Source organism: Rattus norvegicus, chromosome 3, assembly GCF_021556685.1.
Source record: "Rattus norvegicus strain SHRSP/BbbUtx chromosome 3, alternate assembly SHRSP_T2T, whole genome shotgun sequence".
NCBI lineage: Eukaryota > Metazoa > Chordata > Mammalia > Rodentia > Muridae > Rattus > Rattus norvegicus.
In genome coordinates, this window is record NC_141536.1 from 60,925,334 (window position 1) to 60,950,074 (window position 24,741).

At 40.9% G+C, this 24,741-nt stretch overlaps 1 protein-coding gene and 1 long non-coding RNA gene across 6 annotated transcripts in view; one reads left to right on the forward strand and one right to left on the reverse strand.

Moving 5' to 3' along the window:
• LOC120101583 (uncharacterized) overlaps positions 1-24,741 on the forward strand; it is a 172,009-nt gene that overhangs the window by 96,789 nt on the left and 50,479 nt on the right. The gene's annotated exons all lie outside the window — the stretch shown is intronic.
• Positions 1-24,741, reverse strand: part of Ttn (titin) — a 272,327-nt gene that overhangs the window by 91,305 nt on the left and 156,281 nt on the right. For both annotated transcript variants that reach the window (NM_032068.1, XM_087654755.1), the window contains 34 exon segments: positions 60-329; positions 1,054-1,320; positions 1,421-1,545; positions 1,656-2,064; positions 2,163-2,441; positions 2,527-2,793; positions 2,898-3,164; positions 3,255-3,423; positions 4,083-4,180; positions 5,834-6,100; positions 7,037-7,160; positions 10,551-10,693; positions 11,468-11,594; positions 11,994-12,133; positions 12,228-12,494; positions 13,288-13,554; positions 13,686-13,952; positions 14,087-14,213; positions 14,354-14,493; positions 14,583-14,846; positions 14,961-15,227; positions 15,554-15,817; positions 15,911-16,037; positions 16,342-16,481; positions 16,808-17,083; positions 17,554-17,832; positions 17,934-18,335; positions 18,800-18,847; positions 19,411-19,500; positions 19,787-19,849; positions 20,266-20,352; positions 21,030-21,104; positions 21,976-22,056; positions 24,158-24,226. In NM_032068.1, the coding sequence (NP_114457.1) occupies positions 60-329; positions 1,054-1,320; positions 1,421-1,545; positions 1,656-2,064; positions 2,163-2,441; positions 2,527-2,793; positions 2,898-3,164; positions 3,255-3,423; positions 4,083-4,180; positions 5,834-6,100; positions 7,037-7,160; positions 10,551-10,693; positions 11,468-11,594; positions 11,994-12,133; positions 12,228-12,494; positions 13,288-13,554; positions 13,686-13,952; positions 14,087-14,213; positions 14,354-14,493; positions 14,583-14,846; positions 14,961-15,227; positions 15,554-15,817; positions 15,911-16,037; positions 16,342-16,481; positions 16,808-17,083; positions 17,554-17,832; positions 17,934-18,335; positions 18,800-18,847; positions 19,411-19,500; positions 19,787-19,849; positions 20,266-20,352; positions 21,030-21,104; positions 21,976-22,056; positions 24,158-24,226 (6,552 nt within the window).

Below are 24,741 nucleotides of genomic sequence, written 5' to 3' on the forward strand. Positions count from 1 at the left end.
TGGTGTTATGTCTTTAAGCTGTGCTGAGCCAATCAAGTTTGAGTGATTTGGTGGCTTACCAATAACTTGTAAGTTGATGAAGCCTTCCGCTTTCCCATGCTTGTTCTGAAGCACGATTTTATACCTCCCCTTGTCTTCCTTCTTGGCTTCTAAGATTCTGAAAGAAGTCTGCTCAGCTGTAGTGTCAACGGTTTTTGTAGAAAGAGGTTCGTTTTCTTTAAACCATTCAGCTTCTGCTTTGGGGTAGGCATCATAGGGCACCACCATTGTCAGAGGCTGGCCAGCGTCAACCACGAGATCTTGATCAGATGTCTTGATTTTAGGTGGAGCTAGTGAGACAGAGAACACGCAGACATGTTTGAGTTATACATTATAGTCATGCTATGGCATAGTTTGTTTGTTTTTTTACTGTACATTTGATAACAAACACTGTTATAACCTTGAAAGTAAACCACAGTCATTTCATAGCAGTGAATTCTGTCGGAAAGTTATAATAATTTTTTTCTACTCCAAACTATCAGTGTTTGGAAACAGAGTTTTGATGAAGATGGCATACAATCACTAACATCCTATCAGTTAATAATAGCAGAGGACCTAGAATATGGTGAAACAGGTTTTGCTTTTCTTGTTGAAATTATTTTATAAAATATGTTTTTTTATAAAGTACTGTATACTTAGTTCAGAATAAATCAGACAGCTTTTTCTTGTGTACGATGAGGTTTTGGGGAGGAAATCTATGCAGGTTTCTCAGGTCGAGATAAGGACATATTTAAAAGAGCCACAGGAGTTGCATATCAGTAGTTCGAGGGACAGTCATTAACTCTATGAAGTCATGAGCAGCTGCCCTGTGCCAGGAATGACCCAGTGGTTTGACATGCAAAGATGCTTCTGTCCATTTCTGCTTGTAGGTAGACAGAGTAGAATGGCTAACACGTGAGCATGGATTCCAGCCACATGCTTTCAGGAGGAGTGTGTGCTATAACTGTAAAATCTGAACTCTACGGAGGTTTGCGATATGACAAGGACACCGCAAAGCAAAAGAAAGCGATTTACCTGCTAATTCGAGTTTCGCCCTGGCTTCTTTATCTTTGGCAATAAATCTGTATTCGCCCTGGTCACGTGGCTTAATATCACAAATCTGTAGCCTGTGTATCTTTCCCTCACTCATCATCTGGTGCTTGTCACCCTGGACAACGATCATGTTATTTCTAAGCCATTGGACCTCCACTTTATCTTTGTTGAGCTCAGCCAAGAAGATAACATCTGCACCAGGGGCTTCAAGAATGTCTTGAGGAGGCCTGATGATCTCAACTGGGATTTCTGGAGAGAAAATAAAAATAAAAACATATGTGCTTGTATTTTCATCAGCACTGTAAAAAATTGTTACTTCTGCTAGAATTTTCTTGAAGCCAGTACTAACCTTCGACAAAAAGTCTGGCTCTGGACTTCCGGTCCTCTACGCCACAAGCATATTCACACTCATCCTCCAGCCTGCAGTCCTTTATGATGAGCCTGTGTATGCTCCCGTCTTTTTCAAATTTGTATCTAAAGAAGAGATTGAATGATCAGTTAGCTTGAAGCATGAGTATGAGGCAAATGTCTGATGTTGAAGTGCACGCAAAACAATAGAGCGAGGGCAGACACTTTTTGCATACTTTTTGCCTTCCTTGATTTCTCTTCCATTTCGGTACCATTTTACATTTGCTTTCTCTCTGGAGAGCTGGCAGGAGAAGACAGCGTCGTCAAACTCTGTGACCGTCTGGTCTTCCAGGTGCTCCACGAATTCCGTTGGGGCTTCGATGATGAGCAGCTCTGCCACGGATTTATCTTGACCAGCAGTAACGATGTATTCACCTTCATCTGGGAAGCCACAGTCCTTGATGATTAGAGAGTGCTTGTACTTGTCAATGCGGTATGATATACGGTTGTCAAAAGCCACTTCTTCCCCATTTTTGGTCCACTTCAGGGTTACATTGAGACGATTCACCTTGCACCAGAACGTGACTGACTTCTTCTCCATTGTTTCAATATCTTTAAGGGGTTCGATAATCCTAAGATCTTCCTCTGTGTTGGTAGAGAAAAACAAGGTTGAATTTAGTTGTTGGTATAATATAAATTGCTGGAGAAAAAAAAAAATCTCTAGTGTCATGTAAGTCACATACCTTCCACTATGAGATTGGCTGCGCTTTTAACATTTTCACCTCTGTGATTGGTCAAAGACACACTGAAGTTGGCTTGGTCATCTAACCGTGCATCTCTGATTCGGAGGGTGTAGACCAGGTCTTTTTGGAGAATGATATATTTTGAACTATCAAATATGGCTTCATCATTCCTGAACCATTTGGCTTTGGCACCTTCGGTGTTGACTTCACAGTTGAAGACAGCCTCTTGTTGTTCCTTCACTTTGGTGTCCTTGAGAGGAACTACGATCCTGAGTTTTTCTGTAAACAGTCAAAAAGACTTTGTAGTATGACGAGAGATCAAGCCTGCAGATCTAAGCCTCCAATGAAGCAAGGACAAACTTACCAATGACTGTGAGGTGAGCTGCAGCTCTGGCAGCCCCAACCATGACCACATAAGTGCCCATGTCTTGTAATGTGGCATCTTTCACAACGAGGACTCTCTTTTTGCCATCAGCAATGATGTCGTATTTGTCTCCAGACTCAAGCGTCTGGTCGTCCCTCTTCCACTGGACCTCGAAGCTTTCCTTCGAGATAGTGCAGACAAACTCGGCCTTTTCTCCTTCAAGAATCTCAAGGTTTTGAGGCTTTGAGATGAATTCAGCAGCAAGTTCTGGGAAGAAAAAGTTGGGAGACAGTGAGGACATTGGCATTTGTATCTTGATACGGCAAGGGTGGGTGCCAGGAATGAAATGTCCTTCGTTGAGACTTTCCTACCGTGTACTTTGACTTTGCCGTCTGTCCGGGAACTTGGGAGTCGGCAGTTGTAGCTGCCCGCATCCTCAAGCTGTGCATTCTGAATGATCAAGATTCTCTTCCTTCCATCGGTAAGTATTTCAAATCTTCCCGTTTCAATGACCTCCTCATCCCCTTTGTACCAAGTCACTTCTGCCCCAGGCTTGGAGACTTCACATACCAGTTTGATGGTGTCTCCTTCACTAACTTCGAGGTTGGCAAGATTTTTGGTGAAGACAGCTTCTTCCTCTGCAGAAAAAGAACCCAGATTCGGTCAGTAAAACTGGACGCTGGTTTTCCTGGCTGCTATGCTTAGCCAAGGAAAGCCTTCATGCTCACCTAGGACTGTCAGCATGCCGGAAGTTCTTGCTGTCCTCACTTCACAGGAATATTCTGCTTCATCATTCAGTAGACATTTGTTGATGACAAGAATTCGTACTGCTCCCTTAGAAATGATGTCATACTTTTTGCCCTTTTTAATTTCAGCACCATCTTTAAACCACTGAACCTATATTTTAAGACAAACAGATTTTTTTAAGTCAGTTTTTATGTTGTTCCTTTGCATGGTATCTGTTACATGAACTAGGACCACAAAGAGTCCTTTTAAAATCAATTATGAGACATTATAGTATATTTGAAAGCAGACCCTAAATATTATAGTATGTACTAAGGAAGACAGAGAAAAATATAAATAAAAATTTAAAAAATCAAGAACAAAGTTACAGAAGTACTGTTGATCTCATGTGATATTCTTACTAATTATGGAAAAACAAATGGTGAGATTATGTAAGTTTTGTGTCTTAGGGGGCCTTAGATAACACACAAATCATTCCCACTGATTTGGACTGAAAGTCTGTTTGGCAATACTTACAGTTCACTGCAACCAGAAATACTCAGCTGAGATATGGAATTACTGCTATTTGACCTTGTTTTTCTATCTAAGAAAACATCATTTCCTTGTGGCTCAGAATAATAAATCTCTTGTGAGTCTTTTTATGTGACAGTAATGGGTGGCACTAAAGAGAACATTTACGTCTTTAACACTACCATACTCTTTAATTTAAAATGGAAGTCAGAAAAAGGCTTAGTTTCTTCTTTCCTTCCATTTTGGCCAAAAGTAAACCAAGCAACCTGATAGTCAGAGATAATGCTTGTGTCGCTACAGACCTTTACATTTTCCTTGGAAATTTCACACTCAAAGCGAGCCGTTTCTTTTTCTTTAACTTGAAGGTCTGTGAGTGGTCTTAAGAATTCCACATGAGGAGCTGTAAGAGAATGATATAGATATCCAAATGAGGCCTCTGTAAATTTATCCTGATATTTCTCTGGCATTCTTTCTTCCTTCCTTCCTTCCTTCCTTCCTTCCTTCCTTCCTTCCTTTTTCTCCATGACAGTTTCTCTGTGTAGCCCTGGCTGTTCTGGAACTCATTCTGTAAACCAGGCTGTTCTTGAACTCAGAGAACTGTCTCCTCTGCCTCCTGGGTGCTAGGATCAAAGTCCTGTGCCACTTGTGGCCATCTTGATAGACTTGCCACTGACTTTGAAACCCTTTGCAGCTGCCACTGGGAATAATGCTTTCCTCTTGATCTCTTTCTAGTTCTCGTAAATGATGTCTTACTGTGCTACCAACTTAGTTCTTTCCAATTGGGACCTATCTCAGTTCTTTTGATTACTGAAGCAAATGCCTTCTTTCTCTTGGTTCTCTACCAGAGCTGAAGGATAATTGTTTGCCAAAGGAAACACTAGTAAGGAAAGAAGCCTCATTGTAAACCCAGTAGAATCCAAAGACAGTAGTTTGAAGTATGTATAGTTACGAGGCACGAGTCTAATTGGAACCACGTGTATCCAGCTTCTCACTTTTAACTCAGCTTTAAAGATTTCATATGCAAGTCAGGCGTGTGCTAGCATGTCAAACACTGTTCTGCATGGGGCACTGATTCCGCTTTTACATCTGTTGATTCATGCATCTCCAGAAAGCTGTCTGCTGCTGTGCCAGATGGAGACACCGCTTCCTCGTTCTTTCCACTTTCAGAGCTCCTTAAGAAGCCTTTCTAAGCCAACCCTTCTTGATCTTGGAGGCTCTCAGGCCAATGCTAGCTAGAAGGCTAGAAGATAAGCCACCATGGCTGAGCCTTCTCAAAGAGGAAGTAGATGACAAGGGGAAAGAAACCCCAAGGGGCTACTCTAAAGGACACTACAGTAGCGGGGAAGGAGTGACGCAGGAAGCACAGTCAAAGCCACTGGGTTTTAGTCGTTGACAGATGAGAAGCGACAGAGCCAAACAAACACTGCACAAAAATGGACCACAAAAAATGTTTTCCTGGACAAAGGGAAAAAAGAAAGCAAATGAGCTAGCTAGCAGTTGGCCTACAGAGAGAAAGGGAGATCTCTTCGCCAGGGAAAAGAGCAATAGTGAAAAAACGACAGAGTTCTTCATTCAAAGAATCAGGACTCAAAGATCCTGGGTTCACTCAGCTTCTCGTCCATCATTACTCTCAGATTGTGTTATGTGATTGGCTGTTATCATAGCACAGTTGTTCTCAAGTAAGTTCTTATTCAAACAACTTTTCACTCTTATTTTTTTAAAGATACTTTCCAGGTCTGAAACTTATCTTCCAAATGGAATCATGGTTCTGTCCTCCTCTTTGTGACTGTTTTCATCTCTAGCAGGATAGTGGGTGTAACCACACACAGACAAAGAGCACAGCAGTGTAGTGAAAGGTGGTTGGTATCTTTTCCAAGGCCGGACAGAGCACAAGGACGTTTGTAAAGAAACGTGTGCAGTATCAGGTTAGATCAGCATCCATACAGTGAGTTGCCAAGAATTACGAATAAGCCAAGAAGGGCATGCATTATGTGTGTTGGTTGTTTTGGCTACAAAGAGTTGCAAATGCCAAGTCCTGTGGAGGAATACTTACGAATGACATTCAGGTTACAGGAGGTCTTAAAGTCCTTAGCATCACAAGTGTACGTTTTGATATCCTCTGGCGTACAACCATGAATAATGAGTTTCCTGACCCTGCCGTCAGCAACGATTTCATACTTCTTGCTTTTGAGGATTTCTGTCCCATTCTTGAACCATTTCACTTTGGCATTTTCTCTGGATACTTCACACTCCAATACTGCAGTGGCCTCCTCTTCGACCGTCTGGTCCTCAAGAGGCTTAGTGAACTCAACCGGAGGTTCTGCAAGAATCATACTTATTAGCTGTTTCCCTTCTCCAAGAGTTCCAGAACTTTCTCTGATTCCCTCTGGCATCTCCAGGGCTGCTTCTGTCTCGGTTTGCTCATTTGTAAAGCTATTTTTCACTTAGATGTTTTCCTCCTACAAGGATGTCTTGTCATTGATTTATACACACAGAGGAAAAAACACCCCACCTTTGTATTTTTTTCCCTTTCTCTGGCTATCCTGGAAACTCACTATGTAGATCAGGCTGGTTCCAAACTTGTGGCAATCCTCTGCTTCTTGAAGCTCACTAAGAAAAATAATTATGGAGCATAAAGGAGATAATGGCTAACACTGACTCATAAAATGGATTGGTAATAATTATTTTAGCAGTTGTATTAGAATTAGTAAAAAATGTAATAATAAGACAGGGACAGAAAGAATATATAAATGTAAAACCCATGTTAGTTTTGATCTTCCTTCCTTCCTTCCTTTCTTCCTTCCTTCCTCCCTCCCTCCCTCCCTCCCTCCCTCCCTCCCTCCCTCCCTTCCTTCCTTTTCTTTCTTTTTCTGAGACAGGGTTTCTCTGTGTGGCCCTGGATGTCCTGGAACTCACCCTGTAGACCAGGCTGGCCTGGAACTCACAGAGATCCCCATGCCTCTGCCTCCCAAGTGTTGGGGTTAAAGGTGCATTAAAAGTGCTTCACCACTGCCTCTCGATTAAAAACAAAACAAAACAAAACAAAACCCAAAAAAACAAAAAACAAAAATAACCAAAAAAACAAAAAACAAAAAACAAAAAAACCAATGTATATTTTGTTATACCAAAATGTGAAATTAGACTTTTGGAAACTTGGATTTAATGATCTATGGACTCCCCAACAAAGACAACTGAGAGGCTGCTTTATCTGTGATTGTCTTCTTTGTCTGTATTTAGGAATAAGCTTCCCAATTACCTTTCACAAAGAGATTGGCCTGAGTTTTGAAATCCTTTGCTGTCAGTTGGACTTCACCAGCATCTTCTAGCTTCACATCCCTCAGGGTGAGCGTGTGAACTCTTCCTTCTGAACGTGTCACCACCTGGTTGTGATTTAAAGGCGCACAGGTAACATATAAATGAAATCGTCACCCATAATGCATCTTAATCCACTTAGGTAAACTATGGAAACGTGTGTTACCCACATTACTTTATAACTATATAGGTTGTGTGTGTGTGTGTGTGTGTGTGTGTGTGTGTGTGTGTTAAAGTGACTTCAGCCAATAGTTTCAAAACTTTTAGCAACATGTTAGCCTTTCTTAATTACCATTATATAAGTGTGAGGTGACCTTTTACACTGAACTTGCACAGATCAATTTCTATTTGTATTTCTGATCTTGTGAAAAATACATGTAATTATAAATATGTATGCATTTCTCTTGGGCTTCAGGGTTTGCCTGCAGAGAGAAAGAATACAGAAAAAGTTAAAGTAAAAGAAAAAAGTGGTTGGCCACTGTAGGCTGAAAAATTTTTTTCTAAAAGTCAAGTGTATGTTCTAAAGTGAGGGCAACTGTGTACACAAGGTGAAACTCTTCCATTTATTTTAGCAATTGAATCTCATTTGCAAATGAATGTGGTCCATGATTTATTTGCACAGTTTCTGAATTTTGTTGTTGTTGATGCTGATTCTTCCCTTTCCCGGTGTTTGAGCGTTAGTAATGGGAAACTCAGACATCATTGGTGCTGTGGTGGTAGAATCATTCTTGAAGTAACAAGAAGATTGGCGTATGTCTAGTTCTAGACTCTAAGAATCTCAAAGGCTCAGTCCTGTCATTGAGATTGGGTTTACAATGCATAAGTGTCCATTAAAACTCTTTAGAATTATGTCAGTTTTTCTGGTGAAACTATTTGTATTTATTTTGCTAGTGGTAGAAGAAAGAATCAGGGATGCAGTTTCACTGAGAAGTATTTTCCTCAGATAAGAACATGGCATAGTTAGTCATAGTGTCCTTAATACAGAGACCCACTAAAACAACAGTAAAGAACAAGACTCAGCGAGGGGACAGGAGTTAAGACTTCTCCTAGGTGCGCAGCTGCTTCTTATCCGAGGACACAGGGTCTGAATGGGACTTTTAAAAGATGTCTGACATTGAATTTTGAACTTTGGCTTATCACTACTTAAAAAGAACTCCAGTTTCTAACACATGCACAAATAATTAATATCTATTAATGAATTGATTTGCCATCTGAATTATTCTGAGACAGATATAGAATGTTCTGTGCTGTTGATTATGTTGCAGAGAATATAGTGGGTTTTTGGTAGGTGGCTTATGTAGAATATCGTCAGTATTGTCAAATGAAAAGCAAGCAAGCAAACAAACAAGGAAATACAATAGACAGAAGAAGCAAATCAACAAAATGAATGCCAAACATTTTTGGTAGAATATGTAGTGATATTATAAACAGTTATTCTTTAAAATATTAATTTATAATGGGGCATACTGGAGGAACACAGAAGGCATTACCAAGCTATTAAAATTACCAAAAGCCCCTGAGAAGTTAGACGTTTTTATTTGGCCAAAGGGATAAAAAAAACCAAAAGTGAAAGAAAATGACAGTTCATTTCTAGCAGGCGGTCTTCCAGTACCAGTGTGTGCATGCGGGTTCGTCTGACTGTTGGTGGAGAGGTTAAAGATTTTACAGAGCATCGATAAAAGGCCGGACTTAAACCTACAAGAACAAGTTTGTGCTAACAGACTTAATTTAAACAAAATCTATAAAATGTAATAAGTCAACATGTAACTTCACATTTATACCCAAATCCTTTTTGAAAGGAGACATTTAAGAGGTACAAGAACAAGTTCCTGAAAGGATTCCTATCTTGGCAGGGGCAGGGACGGATTAACATTCCTATGCAGGGACACTGAGCAGCCCTCTGGGCTCTGATGGCTCCACCCTTTCCAACTCTAGGAAAGAATTTAATGATACTAGATTTTCCCCTTTGAGTAAAAAATGCAAGATTTTTAGCAGTCTACATGAGTGTCTGCATTTTAGTAGATTTTTTTTTGCATTAGAATGGAGTTAACTTTTTTCTTTTCTAATAAAATCTCCTAGTTTGACCTCCAAATGAGAAAGTAACTCCTAGACTGGACAGGAAAAAAGATGTATATAAAATAAAAAAACGAGGTAAACCCAGTCCAGGTTCAGTATTTAAAGAGTTGTTGCGTGGGAAGTTTTCTGGTGTGAAAATTAACTCTTATGCTATCGTTGGAATGTTCTGCTGCCTTCTGTAGTTAGAACAGTGGAAACTAAATGTCGTGGCCCTTACCTACCACATGACTGTTACAGAATTATGACTTCTTTAGTAGAATGCTAATTTTTAAAACTGTTTTCAAACATGAAGGCAATGCCATCTAGTACTCCAGCTTCTTCGTAAGACTAAATGCACTGCCAATGATTTCTAGGTTTGAGCCCTTAATTTGTCTGGAAGTTTTCCACATGGTCAGTATTATTTCTAGAATATTGAGCAATGTGAAAGCCACAGAACAATGAAATGTTCTCTGTTTTTCTTAGTTTGATTTTAAGAATTCAAAATACATAGTGAATTACAATGGAAGCGAATTTGAGTATCATCTTTACTGTACAGGGGTTGTATAAGTTAAATTTCCTGTTTAAGACAGAGCCCCAGAGGTACATACATAGGTCAATGGTAGGGAAATTTTAGGCAAATTGTATTTGGGTCATTCTGAATAAATGGCTCAGTTTCTACTTTGGGGTTGAATATTGAGCCTCAGGAATGTTTGTAAAAAGCTAAAATAATTTACTGAAAGTTCTCAAGAGTTTATTCATTTAGACACAGGTTTCTCAGCACCCTTCTTTCTCCCCTGTTCCGCCAGCTGCCCTTTAAATAGTCCCCTTGCATTCCAGAATTTGCACAGCCCAAAGCACTTGAGTGTTAAAAATAGCCTTGGAGAAATGCTAGAAGAGAAAATCTGCTCAGAAGTTATCTCTCTGGCTCTATTTGCCTGAAATGGACTTCTAGTCTCCTCTTAGTCTACTTACATGCAGAACAGTAGATAGCAAGGAAGGAGTCAGAAAACCTAATGAGCAGCGGCAAGAACCCAGTCAGAAAGCCCCTTTGCTCCAGCCTGTGATTTCAGCACTCCTACAGGCCAGCCTTGACGGCCACTGAACATCTGCTTCTCTTATTCCTTTCACAGAAAAACTACAACCCGATCATATTAAAATTCTTTCTAATTTAGTAAAAAACAAAAACAACAAACAAACAAACAAACAAAAAACAACAAACCAAATATCATTAAGTTAATCCTAACGTAAAATTGAAAACTCTGCCTTGGGGTTTCAGCAGAAATCAAGTTAGAGGAAGGGAAAAATGCGAAGACTGTGGAGGAAACATTAGCAGGAACAAAGCAAAAGACGGTGAAAGCAACACCCAGGGAAAGGCATAATACCAGCTCACACCGGCTTTTTACCTTATCATTAGGCTCCAGCTTCTTCCCTTTGAGGTACCATTCCACTGGGATATCCTCATAGGAGAGCTCACAGTCAAAGGTGGCTGTTTCTCCTGCCGTCACTGTAACATCCTTCAGAGGCCTCAGCAGACCAATTACCCGTGCTTTGCGAGAGGAAAGGAAATGTCTTGTGTTACTCATTCTGTAATTCCCCAAGGATAAATAGATCTAGTTCTTCATCTCCATGGTTGTTTTCTTCAAGAAGGGAAGAGCCACAGGACTGGCTGCGGCTTTAACGTCCATGTATGCGTGGCCCCGTGGTGCTGAGAAGGGGAGAGCTGATAGCCAAAGAGCTGGTATTTGTAGGAGCCCCTTCTTCAGATATACAAGGTCAGCAAGAAATCTGCGCTGCATCTGTCTCTCTGCCAGGCGTCAAGTTCCTCCTGCTACATAAGGTATGTGACCTCCAAAATAACTAAGGCTCTGATTGGGAGAGGCAAGGGGTCCTTGGCCCCACAGCCTGTCGGTGTCCGTCAACTACTTTGCACCTTCCAAAAATGGGAGCCTAATTTTTCTGCCTCCCTTCTTGAGTCAAAAATGCCCACACAGCAAAGGGCTACCATTGGATAGAGTGAAACGGTTTTTAAGAATTTTTAATTCTCAATTTTTATCATATGTTTATCTATTTTGAATGGAAGGATTGTTAGAGCAGGAAAATCCGACTTGTTTAGCTTGTTGTGTTTGTTCAAATGACAAAGTCACCAAAATTATCAAGACTTCAGAATCCGAAGGACTTTTATATCAGGAGGTCAAAAAGTAAATACAAGAAAGCAAGTTTTTATACGAGAATAGTATTTTCTAATCCCAATTAACTTCACATGTACTCATTTTTAATGGAAATCTGGAGTTAGATTTTATCACAAACCCATAATACATACGTTTAACTCGGAGGTGGGCACTAGATTTGACGTTGGCAGCCTGGAAATCTACGCCTCCAGTCTGGTCTAGGCGGCAGTTGTGTAAGATAAGGACATGTATCTTGCCTTCTTCTTTAATTTCACATTCCTGTGTCAAAGAAGAGAAAGATATTTCACAGAGAGTAATGTGGAGACTTCCCCCCCCCCATAGGTACAGAATGTAATCTATAAAAGAATGGCACAAATCAACAGTGACACACCCAACTTTTGCATGAAATACGGCTACAGGGTCCTGTCAGGAAAATGACTTTTCGCTATGTAACTAGAAATGTTATAGAATTCATATAGTGTGCTGGACACGAATCAATGTGAAGGTGACCTTCGAAGCCCATTCATAGATCCCAGCCTCTCTCTTTTTTTTTATCGGGTCCCACACAGAACCTGATACCATGTTTTAAATGCCCCGCATGCCCTCTGACTTTTCGCCTGTCCTGCTCCGTCTCACGCCATCCCTCCTAAGTGCTGACAGGTTCAGAAATAGCCGTACAGGTGTCTGGAGCAGCGCCTCTCCCTTGAGTTTCCAGTTGGCGTGGATGTCATCCTCGGAGATTTCGGTCTCGAAGCGAGCCGTCTCGGTCTCCATCACCTCCACGCTGTACAGGGGTCGCACCAGTTTAATTTCCCGATCTGGAAAAAGGAAGGGTCGTCATCCTGGGTCAGTGGTCTCTGGCAGAAACGGCCGCCAAGGCATCTAGAAGGAGACTCCTGGAAGTTTCCTCACCCTCGATGTCCAGCTTGCCGGAGGTCTGGTCTGTCCCGCAGTCACAGGTATACTGGCCGATATCTGATTTCAGGGCTTTCTTGAGGATCAGCATGCGCTTCTTGCCGTCAGCCTTGATGACTGCGTTTTTCGACGGCTTGATTTCCTTCCCGTCCTTAAACCATTTCACAGGCGCGTCTGCTTTGCTGATTTCACACTGAAGAACCACTTCATCCTTCTCCACGCCGGTGTAATCTTGAAGCTTCCCTGTGAAGTATGGGTCTCCCTCTGCGGGGAAAGATTAAGCGGAGAACTGTCACACACCGTGAGAGCTGGGGGTTGCTCAGCAGGCTTACTGCTATCCCAGAGAGTTCCGAGAGTGCTTTAAAATGGTACCGGATTGTTCATCATTTGCTGTCTTCCGTTTCTAAATGTTGGAAAGAGACTCGGCGTACAGGGCGTAACATGATTCAAATGCATCTGCAGTATGTTTGGACTTTTAAAAATATTACTGGTAACTTAAAGATATCACACAGTCGAGCGTCTGTGCATGTTCCTTTGTTATTTGTCCAATATCCCAAGTTCTTATCTACTCGTATTAGGTCTATTAGCTTCAGGTTTGGATCATTTTCCTCTATCAACAGTTTGCTGTGAGAGCATCTATAGCTTGCTGTGAGTGTCTATAGTTTATCATAAATATATTATGTCATAAATGGACTGTCTTATAGAAAAGGATCAAGGAGAAGAGTAAGACTTACTACATTCTTTTTGCCTCTCTCTGTAGGAATCAAAAAACCTATTACTACTCTGAGGTAATTTCGGTAAAGGAAGGAGAAAGCACTAATGCTTGTTTATTTTACCCGACAAGCCAATTTTAATCTGATTTTCGCAATTGTGCAGGCCTAAGAAGCCCTTGCTTCTCTGTAGTTTTGGGTAGATGTATTTCAGGAACACATTTGACAGGGCATGTGATACACTTTCATGCAGTATCACCCTCAGAAGACTATTTCATACCACACTACACCCACCCCACCCCTTTCTGTTGAATTCAGAATGTATTTTAGTCTCAAGAAATGCCTACCCAGCACGGTGAGTTTAGCTTCCGAACTTATCCCCATGGCCTCCACTCTAATCTGGGAGGTGTCGTCAATGGACAGGTCTTTGAACGTGATCGAGTGCGTTTTCCCTTCGTCGTGCATGGAGACCCGCTTGCTGGTGTGCAGGCGCTGGTCGTTCTTGAACCAGCTCACAGGGATGTTGTCATGGGACAGCTCCACAGTAAACACCGCGTTTTCCCTTTCTTTGGCTGTCACATCCTTGAGTGGGGTCAGGAATTTGAGGCGGATTCCTGTCAGAAAAAAAAAAAAAAGCCAGCTCCTTATTTCTGTCACTTAACAAAGCCATATAAAATAAATGCAAAATAAACCATAACTCTGTAGGTGGCCCATACAACAGCAACAACGACAGCAACAAGAGTACCTTCAATGATCAGTTTGCCACTCGTGCGTTTATCTTCAGCTTCAAACATGTACTTGGCTTCGTCTTCAAAGGCCGCCGACTTGATCACCAATGAATGCCTGGTGCCATCCTTGATGAGCTCAAATCTGTCATCACCGGCGATTTCCTGGGTTCCTTTCAGCCAACGGAATGTTTTGGGCTCCCTGGATACCTCACACTCAAATTTGGCCTCATCTTTCTCAAAGACTTTGACGTCGCTCAGGGGGGTGATGAAAATGAGCGGCAGTTCTTGAAAGAGAAGCGGGAGTCAGAGCCGACCACGCCAGACCTTCCTCGCCTTCACCCCCCACCCCACCCCATCCGCTCCAAAGCACAGAGCTTTTCACAGAAAACACTAAAAGGTGCCTCTGTGTATGGCGTACCTTTCACTTTCAGGTTGGCTGCTGATTTAGCATTGGCAGCCTGGAAGGATACCTCCCCGGTCATGTCCAGCTGGCAGTTATACAGAACCAAGACGTGTTTCTTCCCATCCTCAATGATTTCGCAGTCCTATGAAGAGAGAGCATACGCGGTATTTACGTATATGGGGCTTCCTGCAAGCCACCAAGGAGTTGTAGTTTTAGGGGAGGGGGACCTTGAAAAAACAATCGACACCCTCCTATCTGATCGGCTCTTCCGTGCTCACTTACAGGAGAAGCAGTCAGGGGCTCTCCCTTTAACTTCCACTGGCCATGCACGTCAGGCTCAGACAGTTCAATCTCGAAGCGGGCGGTTTCACCCACAAACACTTCCACACCGTACAGAGGCTTTTCCACTTTTATGAGTCGGGCTGAAAGTACACAAAGTTTTGTGAGTGGGCCTGAGCCAAATTCACGGCAGCCCCCGAGATGGAAAGTTTTACATTTGGGGGCAACTCACCCTCCACAGTGACGTTGGCCTTGGTGGTGTCCGTGCCGCAGTCACAGGTGTACTCCCCTTTGTCTTTCAGCTCCGCCTTCTTGATCTTTAAGATTCGGCGCAGGCCGTCGGTCTTGACGGAATGTTTGGGCGAAGGCACGATCTCTTCCCCGTCTTTGAACCATTTGACCGGCACATCTTTACTCACTTCACACTTGAGGATGATCTCATCCTTCTCCACGCCAGTCTTGTCGTGTAATTTCACCGTGAAGTAGGGATCGGCCTCTGCCAGAAACACCCATCGTTATCAGCAGAAGAGATGTGGGGGCTGAAGCCTATCACATGCTCTAGGGCTGGACGCACAGCGCTGCTACCCGTCTGGAAGCTGCTCCCACTTACCCAAGACCTTCAGATTGGCTGTGGAGCTAAGGTTCTTCACTTGAGCTTTGATCTGGGAGATATCATCCAGCGTCGTCTCCCTTATCTCCAGCTTATAAGTCTTTCCCTCGGACGACATGAGCACCGTCCTCGTTGTGTGCAGCTTGACATCGTTTTTGAACCAGACCACGTGCATTTTCTCGTGAGAGAGCTCACAGACAAAAGTTGCCGTTTGGCCTTCTTTTACTGTTTGGTCTTCCAGAGGCGATATGAACTTCAGTCTTATGCCTACAGGGGGAGCAGGTGACACGTTCAGGAACGCAGGTCGCCTACACGAAGAGCCTACTCCACTGTGTGGGGATAACCGGGGCTCTTCCACGAGGCCATTAGCTAGCTGCTTGAAGTGGGGTTATTCTTCATTTTAAAAGTTAGGTGTTTTGTTTGGGGGGGTATGGTTGACTTTATGGGCGTCTGTTTTCTATAACACTGGGAACGTAATAGTAATAGGGACATTTGCTGCTACTGCTTGGCATCCTGTCTTAATCAATCAGAAAATAAGAGTAGGATACCTGCACACTGAATAGAGCGCTCAGAGCTTCTCCGTGGGCTCTTACCTGTCACGAATAATTGTGCTGATGTCTTCTTGCCCTCCACCTCTGCAGTATAGACACCTTCATCGTCAAACTGAGAGTCGTTGATGACAAGAATGTGTTTCTTTCCATCAGCAATAATATCAAATTTGTCAGATGCCTTGATTATGTCAGGCCCTTTAGACCATATGACGTTTGCCTCTCTGGTGAGGACACATTCAAACCGAGCCTGCCTCTTCTCTGGGACAGTCACATCCTTCAGGGGTACAGCAAAGTCAAGCTCGATTTCTGAAAACAAAGAGTAAAAAAAAGAGTAAGTTTCAGATGCAGAGGGAGGGAAATGGGGGTGAGCCCACTCATGAGGGTTTTAACGCCTCAGACCTTTGACTGTCAGAATGGCGGTTGTGACTGCATTGCAGGCCTGGTAGAGGACTTCTCCAGCTTGGTCCAGTTTCACTTTGTGTAAAGTTAAGAAGCGCTTTCCACCTTCAGCTTTGATTTCACAAGTCTGAAAGAAACAAAATGGCCGCTTTTGTTACCAATTTGCATGACATGAATTCCCTAGAGAGTATTTCTGATTTCTATCAAGTGCCAAACAGTATACTAACAAGCATAGAAGCTCGGACATTAGAATAGCTTACCAAATTCTATCCAAGTTGTCCACAAAGAATGCATTAAATAATTTCCCTCCTTTGAGAGTTTAGAAACTCACATGCACTGTTATTAAATGAAGCCTGCATATGAGATTTAAGCGAGAGGAGCGATTTTACTTTGTAGCCTCTGAGTGGTAACTGCAAATGGGGGACACTCACAGGTGACGGCCGCAGAAGCTCTCCCTTCAGCTTCCACTCCCCGGGAATGTCTTCCTCTGAGATCTCAGCATCGAAGCTGGCACTCTCCTTCTCATAAATGGTGACATCTTCTATGGGCTTCAGCAGCTCGACATCACGCTCTGTATCAGTCAGAGATGAAGCAACACAATGCTTTAGACGATTCAGCCATATGCCACTTTTTAAAATTAAGAATTTCATATTGCGTATAATATGTTTTGATCAAATACACCCCTCCACTTCTTGTCTCACCCACTCATTTCCCCTCTCAACATCACGTGATCGCTCCTTTAAAAGACGAACAGAACCACTGAGTCTGTCTAGTGCTACGTTTGTGTGCCTGGGTGTAGGTTCATCTACTGTTTCATTTTTGTATCTTTTGATGTGTTACTTTGTTTTACACACACATAAAATTGATCTGGAAGAGTAACAGGTAAGATTCTTATACCTCCAAGGGTCAGCTTTGCCGGGTATCTTTTCCCTTCAATTTCCACCGCGTACTCATCAATATCTTCTGGCATAGCATTCTTAACTTTGAGAATGAGATGGTTTCCCTCCTTCAGTATCTCAGTCTTGTCATTGGGTTCCAAGGGGATCTCGTCATAGCCTTTGAACCACTTGATGTTTGGCGTGTCCTTGGCTATGTGACAGGTGAAAACAGCTGTCCCCTTGGGCTTCACGTGCTGATCTCGGATAGGTTTCACAAGCCATTCTCTGATGATTTCTATTGGAAACAGAGAGTGGAATGAGTCCTTTAGGAGATTTTGAAAATAGGAAAAGATTCACAAAACTGGATGTAATTCTTGTACACTATGCTGATATTCCTCCTTTTAGATAAGGTATCAATGAGACTTCTGATCTTCAGACATTGAGAAATAGTTATCCTATTTGCTTAGCATAAAAAGAAGAATTTCCTAACTCCATATATGTGTATGTGTATATATATGTATATATGTCTGTATATATGCATATATGTACATAAAGGTGTATATATATACATAGTAAGTTAGTTCTTACATAATATTTATATATTTTAATAGATATACACATATATACATATATATACATAGACATACATATACATGAATATACACAGTAGTATATCTATCAGATGTAGGTCTCACTTTGCTGCCTATACTGGTCTCAGGTTCATCTGCTCAAGCATCCCTTCCCCTCCGCCTCACACGGACTCACCTACTACTTTTACACAGGAAGAACATTCCAGGTTGTTGGCATTTTCCACGGTCACGGTGTATGTTCCGGCATCAGTGTCGTCTGCGTCATTGATGGTCAGGGCCCGCATCAGGCCAATGACACCAGGCACAATCCTGCCAGGTTTCTCCACCACGATCTTACCATCCTTCCTCCAGACCACGTCGCGCTCCTTGTTCAACTCACAGCTCAAGTACAACGGCTGCCCCTTGACCACCGTGACTTCCTCCTCCAGTGTCTTCACAAAGCGCACGGGAAGTTCTGTGGAGAATTTCAATCACATTTACAGTTTCCAATGAATGCTGCTACTGAGGTGTCTTTTGTAAAGCTTAATACAGATCATGGGCAGGACTGAGAGTTACCTTCTACGATGAGCTTAGCAGTGGAGGTCTTTTCTTTATTTCCCAAACGTAGCACGCAGGTGTATTCACCAGCATCGGAAAGCTGAACGTCTATGATATGCAGCTTCCTGTCTTTGCCGTCTGCAATAAATCTGTGCTTTGGGCTTTCCCGGATGTTGCTGCCGTCCTTCATCCAAGTTGTAATGGCTGTGGATGGGGAGACCAAACATTCGAAGATGGCAGAAGAGCCCACGGACTCTGCCTCTGTCAAAACGATGTCTTTGATTTCTTTCACGAATTTCAGTGGCACGGCTTTCAGTTGGTAGGTGAACGGGGCTTCATCTGGAGGTTTCTCTCCACCGCTTCCTGGTCTGAGCTTTTTCCTTTCGGCTTCTATTGGTGAAGGAGTCTTTTTGGCTACACCTAATTCAAAGGGAAGTGGAGAGTTAGCTGGGCATCCCCATAGGCATCACAAAGTGATCAGGAGACAGGAACAGAAAAATAAAAACTTGTCAATTGGAAACTCAGCCATGAAGATGAAAAGGCCCTAGAAATAATAGGAACATTTCATTTTCTCAACTTTCAGTTCTGTGTATTAAAATATCCAGATTAATGTACAATTATTTTACTTGTTTTGTATATATATATATATGTGTGTGTATTATATTTAATATATGTATACACATATACATATATTTATAATAAAATTCAAGATAAGAATTTATCATGGTAAAGTTTGTTCTTTTATAATATCTATTTGAATAATACTAGTAGCAATGTCAGAAATAGAGATTATTATAGAATTTGAAAACATTTCCCCTTGTGTGTAAAGTCTCAGAATTCACAAGGCAAGATGCTTGCATAGGTCTGAGGGGCATGAAACTCACCTTTGATGGGACCTTTTGGCTTGGCGGCCTCATCCTTAGGTTTGGCTTCTGAAATTAAAAAGATTGGCGTTTGTGCAGTTTCCATACTTATCAGTAAGTCACCTGGGATGACTCATATTCTTTGTTATAAATATTAATATATAGAGAAACCAGTTTACTTCATGGAAAATAAATGAAATTATTCTAGAGTTCAAACATCAGTAGTTAGTATCTTAGGTTTGGGCCTAGTTTTATTAAATATATTTACTATATTGTGAAACCATCAATTATTCACTTGTAAAACTTGAATTATCTCAATATTCATTAGCTTTTAGATGAGAAATGTCACTATAGGGCACAAGGGTAGGGTTTGTTCCATGGGATTCCCATTTATGTTCCGCGAGAGTTTGTCTCCTAGAGTTTCATCACCACCTGACACCCATTAGTTAATCTCAAAAGAATATGTAAGAAATGCCTTGTGGGACTGCACGACACAATTAAAACATAATGCGTATCTGCTGGGTGACATATTAGGTGGGGTATTTCAGATGAAAAAAATGTAAGAGTTTAACCATACAGCCTGTGACTTCAACCCACACAAGTTAGCGAATCTAGGACTGCAGGATCCATACCTGCTTTCTTTCCAACAACAGGAGCTGTAACGGGGGCGGCGATGGGAGTGGGCGCGGGCTCTATGGGTGGCGCTTTCATGGTTTTCACCTCTGTGGAAAGAAGAAGCCCACTGCATTAAGGCATCCGCTTGTCACTTCCTAGGACAACTACGTTTGGTGGCCTATTGGCCTTTGATGACTTAATGCCGAGATCTCCAAAAACCTAGTTTTTCTAAGAGTGCTATCTAGGCATATTGAGATCTCAGCAGTCATTGGAAGCACGATGATTTTCCTGTCTTTGTTTAACGTACATCACTTTAATTTTAAAAAGTATCTTTTCCTTTTTTTCATTTATGTGGAGATTGGAAACATTCACCTTAAGAGTTAGCTTGTTTACCTGGCTCAGGCTTTGGCTTTGGTTCAGGTCCAGGGAGGGGTATTGCTGGCTTAATTTCAGGCACTAAAATAATTCACAGAAATAATCAGGTTATCACAATACTTTGTAAAGTTTTTCACAAAGTCAGAACTATAACTCAGCATGAGGATATTAGTATTTAACATATGTGGTTATCAATATACATACATATGTGTATATACATGTATATATATATGTGTATATATATATGTATATATATATATATGGTTTTCAACAAACTATTAAAATATTGCAAGTATTGGACTGGATCGAAGTTGTTATTCATCTCATTACTCATGCCAGGTAACTTATCTAACAAGTATGTGTTATTAGCAAATTGTACAGGAATGGTGATGAGCCAGGAAGCCTGTAATGCCTGGCTGGGATGTCAGGATGATGCTACTGGGATGCTATGTGGATGCACTCTGAGAGACAACCAAGAATGTGTCGGAGGGTGATACCTTTGGTTGGTTCTGGAACTTTCCTTTCCTTTGGCTTAGGCTCTGGAGGAGCTTCGACCTCAACAGCTTTTGGAGGTGGTGGTGGCTCTTTAAGGAAAGAAGGTCATGGTCTAGTGTTACTTCAGAAAGCGGGTTACCTGAAAACTCTCACTGAAACTCTCAAAGAATTCTCAAAGATTCTAAGGGATGGTTTTTATGCAAATTGTATTTTATAGTCTGATTTCTATTTTTCTCACTACCGTGCTTCCATTTTTTTTCATTCTTTTATCTACTTGGTTCCGATTTCTGATATCTCTCCCCTTCTAAGCCGGATCTACCACAGTCTTAGTAGCCTGTGACAGTAGGCAAATGGTAGATGTCAATCCGCTTGAGAATTCCCAGATTTAGGAAGCATTGCTAAACCTTCCCCATGAATTTAGTCCAACTAGAGGATTCCAGCCATTCCCGTGGAGAGAACTTATATAGCAAAGCAATAATAATAAATATATGGAGGGATTCATGAGTGGATCTGGACATTATTAACACTGATAACAGTTGGCTATACTTATCCCTAGCCAAAAGACCAAGAAGTGCTTGTATTTGGGAAATATTGTAAATTATCGAGACATAAGCAGACGATGGAACATATACAACACACACAGATGAAATTTGAAGCTATGTTGATGTTCAACTTCAATTACGTTTACAAAATAAACCTTTTGTTAACTGTCTGCTTTGGTGAAAGAGAATTCCATAAACCCGTCACTTATGAAAATGGTTCCTACCTTCTGGTTTTTTAACTTTTTCTACTTTTTTAGGTTCTACTTTAGGTTCTTCTTCTTCGGGTCTCTTTCTTAGAACTTAAAAGACAAAAAGGTTTATATGTAAACCAAGATGAGCGAATGAAGGTGTTGAGTAAGCTTAGCGAACACAGATGATTCACAACAAGGGCAATGGATGGCATGCAGCTAGCACGGTGGAGATTAGTATTTACGTGAGAAACGCCTTCATCTCCCATGGGCCCCCAACCACACTTGTTATGTTAATCCATATCAGACTTAGAAACCCTTCACATCTCTCCAGATTCTATGCCCAGAGAAAACTGTGGGGCAAAACTGGTTCAAACAAAAGAAATTATTTGAATAGCAACTAATTCTTATAATTAAACAGTGTATTGACAACTAATTAAAGGTAGTTTAAGTGCAGAAATGAACTAATAAAGCTTACAGATCAATACCTGCATATGAAACAAGGTTAGAAATTTACTTTTGTGAGTATTTCGCATCTAATCTTTTCATATTTAGAAGGAAAGATGTTTAGTTTTATAAAAAGTATTACTGGTTGTGGTGATCTTGTGTTATACTGAAATTGAATACATTTTAGGCTTAAGTAGTTGCGTATACAGTGTTTTAAAAGCTGAGTATATTTTATTTCATGATTTGGTTATGAAAAATGACACCCACGGTCATTGTTGTTAGATTATTATCAGTTTAGTTGTATCTGTTAACATTATCAATTTCAAAAGACTATGAATGCTCACAAAATATCTCCCTCTCTCTAAAAGGAATCATAAGTGATAACCTTTAATTTTTAGAGGAACTACATTTAAATTTTGGTGGAGAATCTATTTTAGCTAAAATAAAATCGAGGGCAGAAGTATTTTGTGAGCTTTCGGGGTGAGTCCATTACTCGAGCTGTTGGAAATCGACATGTGGTGGAGAAGTACTGTACCGCTTTTCAGCACCACCTCCTCCTTTGGCTGAGGCTTGGGTTCAGGCAGTAATTTGCGAACTTTCTTTTCAGCTGTGGGCACTTAAAAGGATATGATTTCAAATTTGGTGTGAATTCATACAAAAATGGAATTTCAACAAAAAAGTGACCCTGCTCAAACCAGTTGGCTAGAGTATGTCAAAGAACCATTTCTGTCGCACACACATTTACAGAATTCAAAAGCAGGTGATTAGACTCGAAGTTCTTTGCTCCTCAAACCATCTCGTGAGAGTTCAGTCACACTGACTGCAAAGCTATTTTAGTGAGTTTAGAATCTGTTGGTCTATAATGGCTTTCCCAATCTTTCATCAGAATGCAAGGGTTCTCAACAGCATCCTTGCTTGAACCTGTAGCTGTTTTAATTGCGCACATTGGCGTTGTTGTCTCCTGAGCTGACACACCCTGCAGGGGGCCGGCAGAAGTTACTGCCACTGTGTAGTCTACTCCATTGATGGGAACAGAAAACCAAAGCACGTGCTGTGAACCTTGATATTGAGGAAAGACTGGATTTCCCTGTCTGAACATTCTTTTTTTAAAAATACAACAAAAAAATTATAGAAGTCTGATTTCAAAGCCAGTGTCAGGAGCTAAATTATTCAGGAATTCCGATACCCCCTTTGAACTTAAATGAGCAAGGAATTATATATGTCTCCTTGTTTCCACAGTGCACACTACAATGCTGTGTTGTACAGCAAACTTCATTGCTACCATAATGCATGGATTTAAATACGATGATTAAAATCATAACTCAATGATACAAAGATGATTCTAACGCAGAACTTAGTGACCACCAAACCACTTTGAAGCTATTGTTTTGATGCACAGTTTTGTTCAATCACAATTAATTTGGGTTTCTTAGATATTTTTATAAAGTTTCCTATTTGATGCTCTTAAGCAGTTCATTGATTTTCTTTTAACGTGATGAAGATCATCCTGCTTAAATTTCACTTCAAAAATGTAAGCATAAAAGAGTTAAGTGCATATTTCATTTAAAACAATCATGTTTGATAATGCTAAATGTTTGAAGCAAAATTTTCAGCTGAACGTTCAAATTTTAACTAATATTAATTATGCTGATCCTCATTACCATTTGTGAATTATCAGTGTTTTTAATGGAAAATTATTTTCATTGATTGAACCTATACAATGTAAGTTGAAATGGCAAAACATACATTTATTTATTTACACAATGCATATAATGAAAGTATATTAATGCTTTTGTTTTTTCATATTGTTTTTAGTTTATTTTTAAGATGTTGATGTTTGAAACTCATACATTATTGTGGCTATTGTTCTTAAAGAAACCATGAGTTAATACATACTAATTTAATCTTTAATAATTTCTAAATTTAATACCTTTATAGTTTAATTGAGCAAAATTGTTTAGAAACTCCATTTTACGAGTCAGGAAATATATGCTCATCTGGGTAATAATTCTACAGTTCTGAGTTGGGTTGTGCAATTACTGTAAAAGAGCTCTGACATCCACTGAACTTATTAGAGACATTAGCTAGTCTTAACTGATACTTTCTAGATTGATATGGTCTTATTTGTCTTCATGGGTTAATTAGATAAGGAAGAGACTATCCAAAGGAAAATCACCTTGAAAAAACAATCTACAATGATGGTATTTCCCTAAAATTCTGGGCACCTGTGAGGCTGCCTCAAGTTAGTCAGAAGAAAGCAGGCAGGAAGCCAGAGGCAATGGAAATCCCCAGGGACTGTCCAGCAGTGTGCCAGAAGAATGTGATTTGCAATGATTTTCACACAAATGAAAATGCCGATGTCCAGGCAAACCCCCAAAAGCTTGCACGTTCGGCATGTTGACCTAAAATGTCTCCTGATATCAATTTCATCTAACTGGTAGAGTTTGCTATTATTTAGCTTAGGCATATGGAGATGGGAGACACAGATGAACAGTATGCATCCATATGAAATATGAAATTGATGGGAGACACAGGAAGCGCCAACACTCATGAGCTAGGACCATGGAAGCCACAGAAGTCTAAGAAATGAATGAAACTATTCTCCTTCCCTGTCATGAAGAAAAAGAGGGGGAGTTGGCAGAGTGCCCTATGGCGGCACAGAGAGCGTGGAGATGGATGGAGACCCTTGCAGGTGGCTCAGCCAGCCTCTGAGATACCTTTTAGCGGTGTAGGCTCCACTTTTTCCACAACCTCGGGTTTTTCAGGAACTTTCTTCTTCGAAACAGCTTTAAAGAATTTTAAAGCATATAGTTTCATTATTTTGCATCTTTAATCTGAAGCAAGCAATTATGTTTTTTAACCACAAGAATCAAAGCCAAGCTTCTCTTATAACCAGAAAGCATTAATACCAGCCAAGAACAGCCACCAAAGAACATTCAGAAAGAAGCCCATAAGACAGGAGAGTAAAGTGCAGTTTTGCTCCGTGGTTGGGTTGTACATAATGACCAGTCAAGAAAGAAGAGGATTTCTAATCCTCACAGAGGACATTTTACACCGAGGGACCTGTATTCAGACATGTGTCCCCACAATACACCAATCAACAGGTGGGTCACATTCAGAGGAGCCTGCTTCTCTTGTCACCTAAAACCCAGGAAGGTATGAACAGGGCAAAAATCACCCAAAGTATCTCTAAAAAGATTCTGACTCTGTACATGTATAAACACTTCATAGAATTCCTTATGTAAGAGTACATAACATTGAACATTTTAGATTGGAAAACATAAAATTGCAAACAAGATAG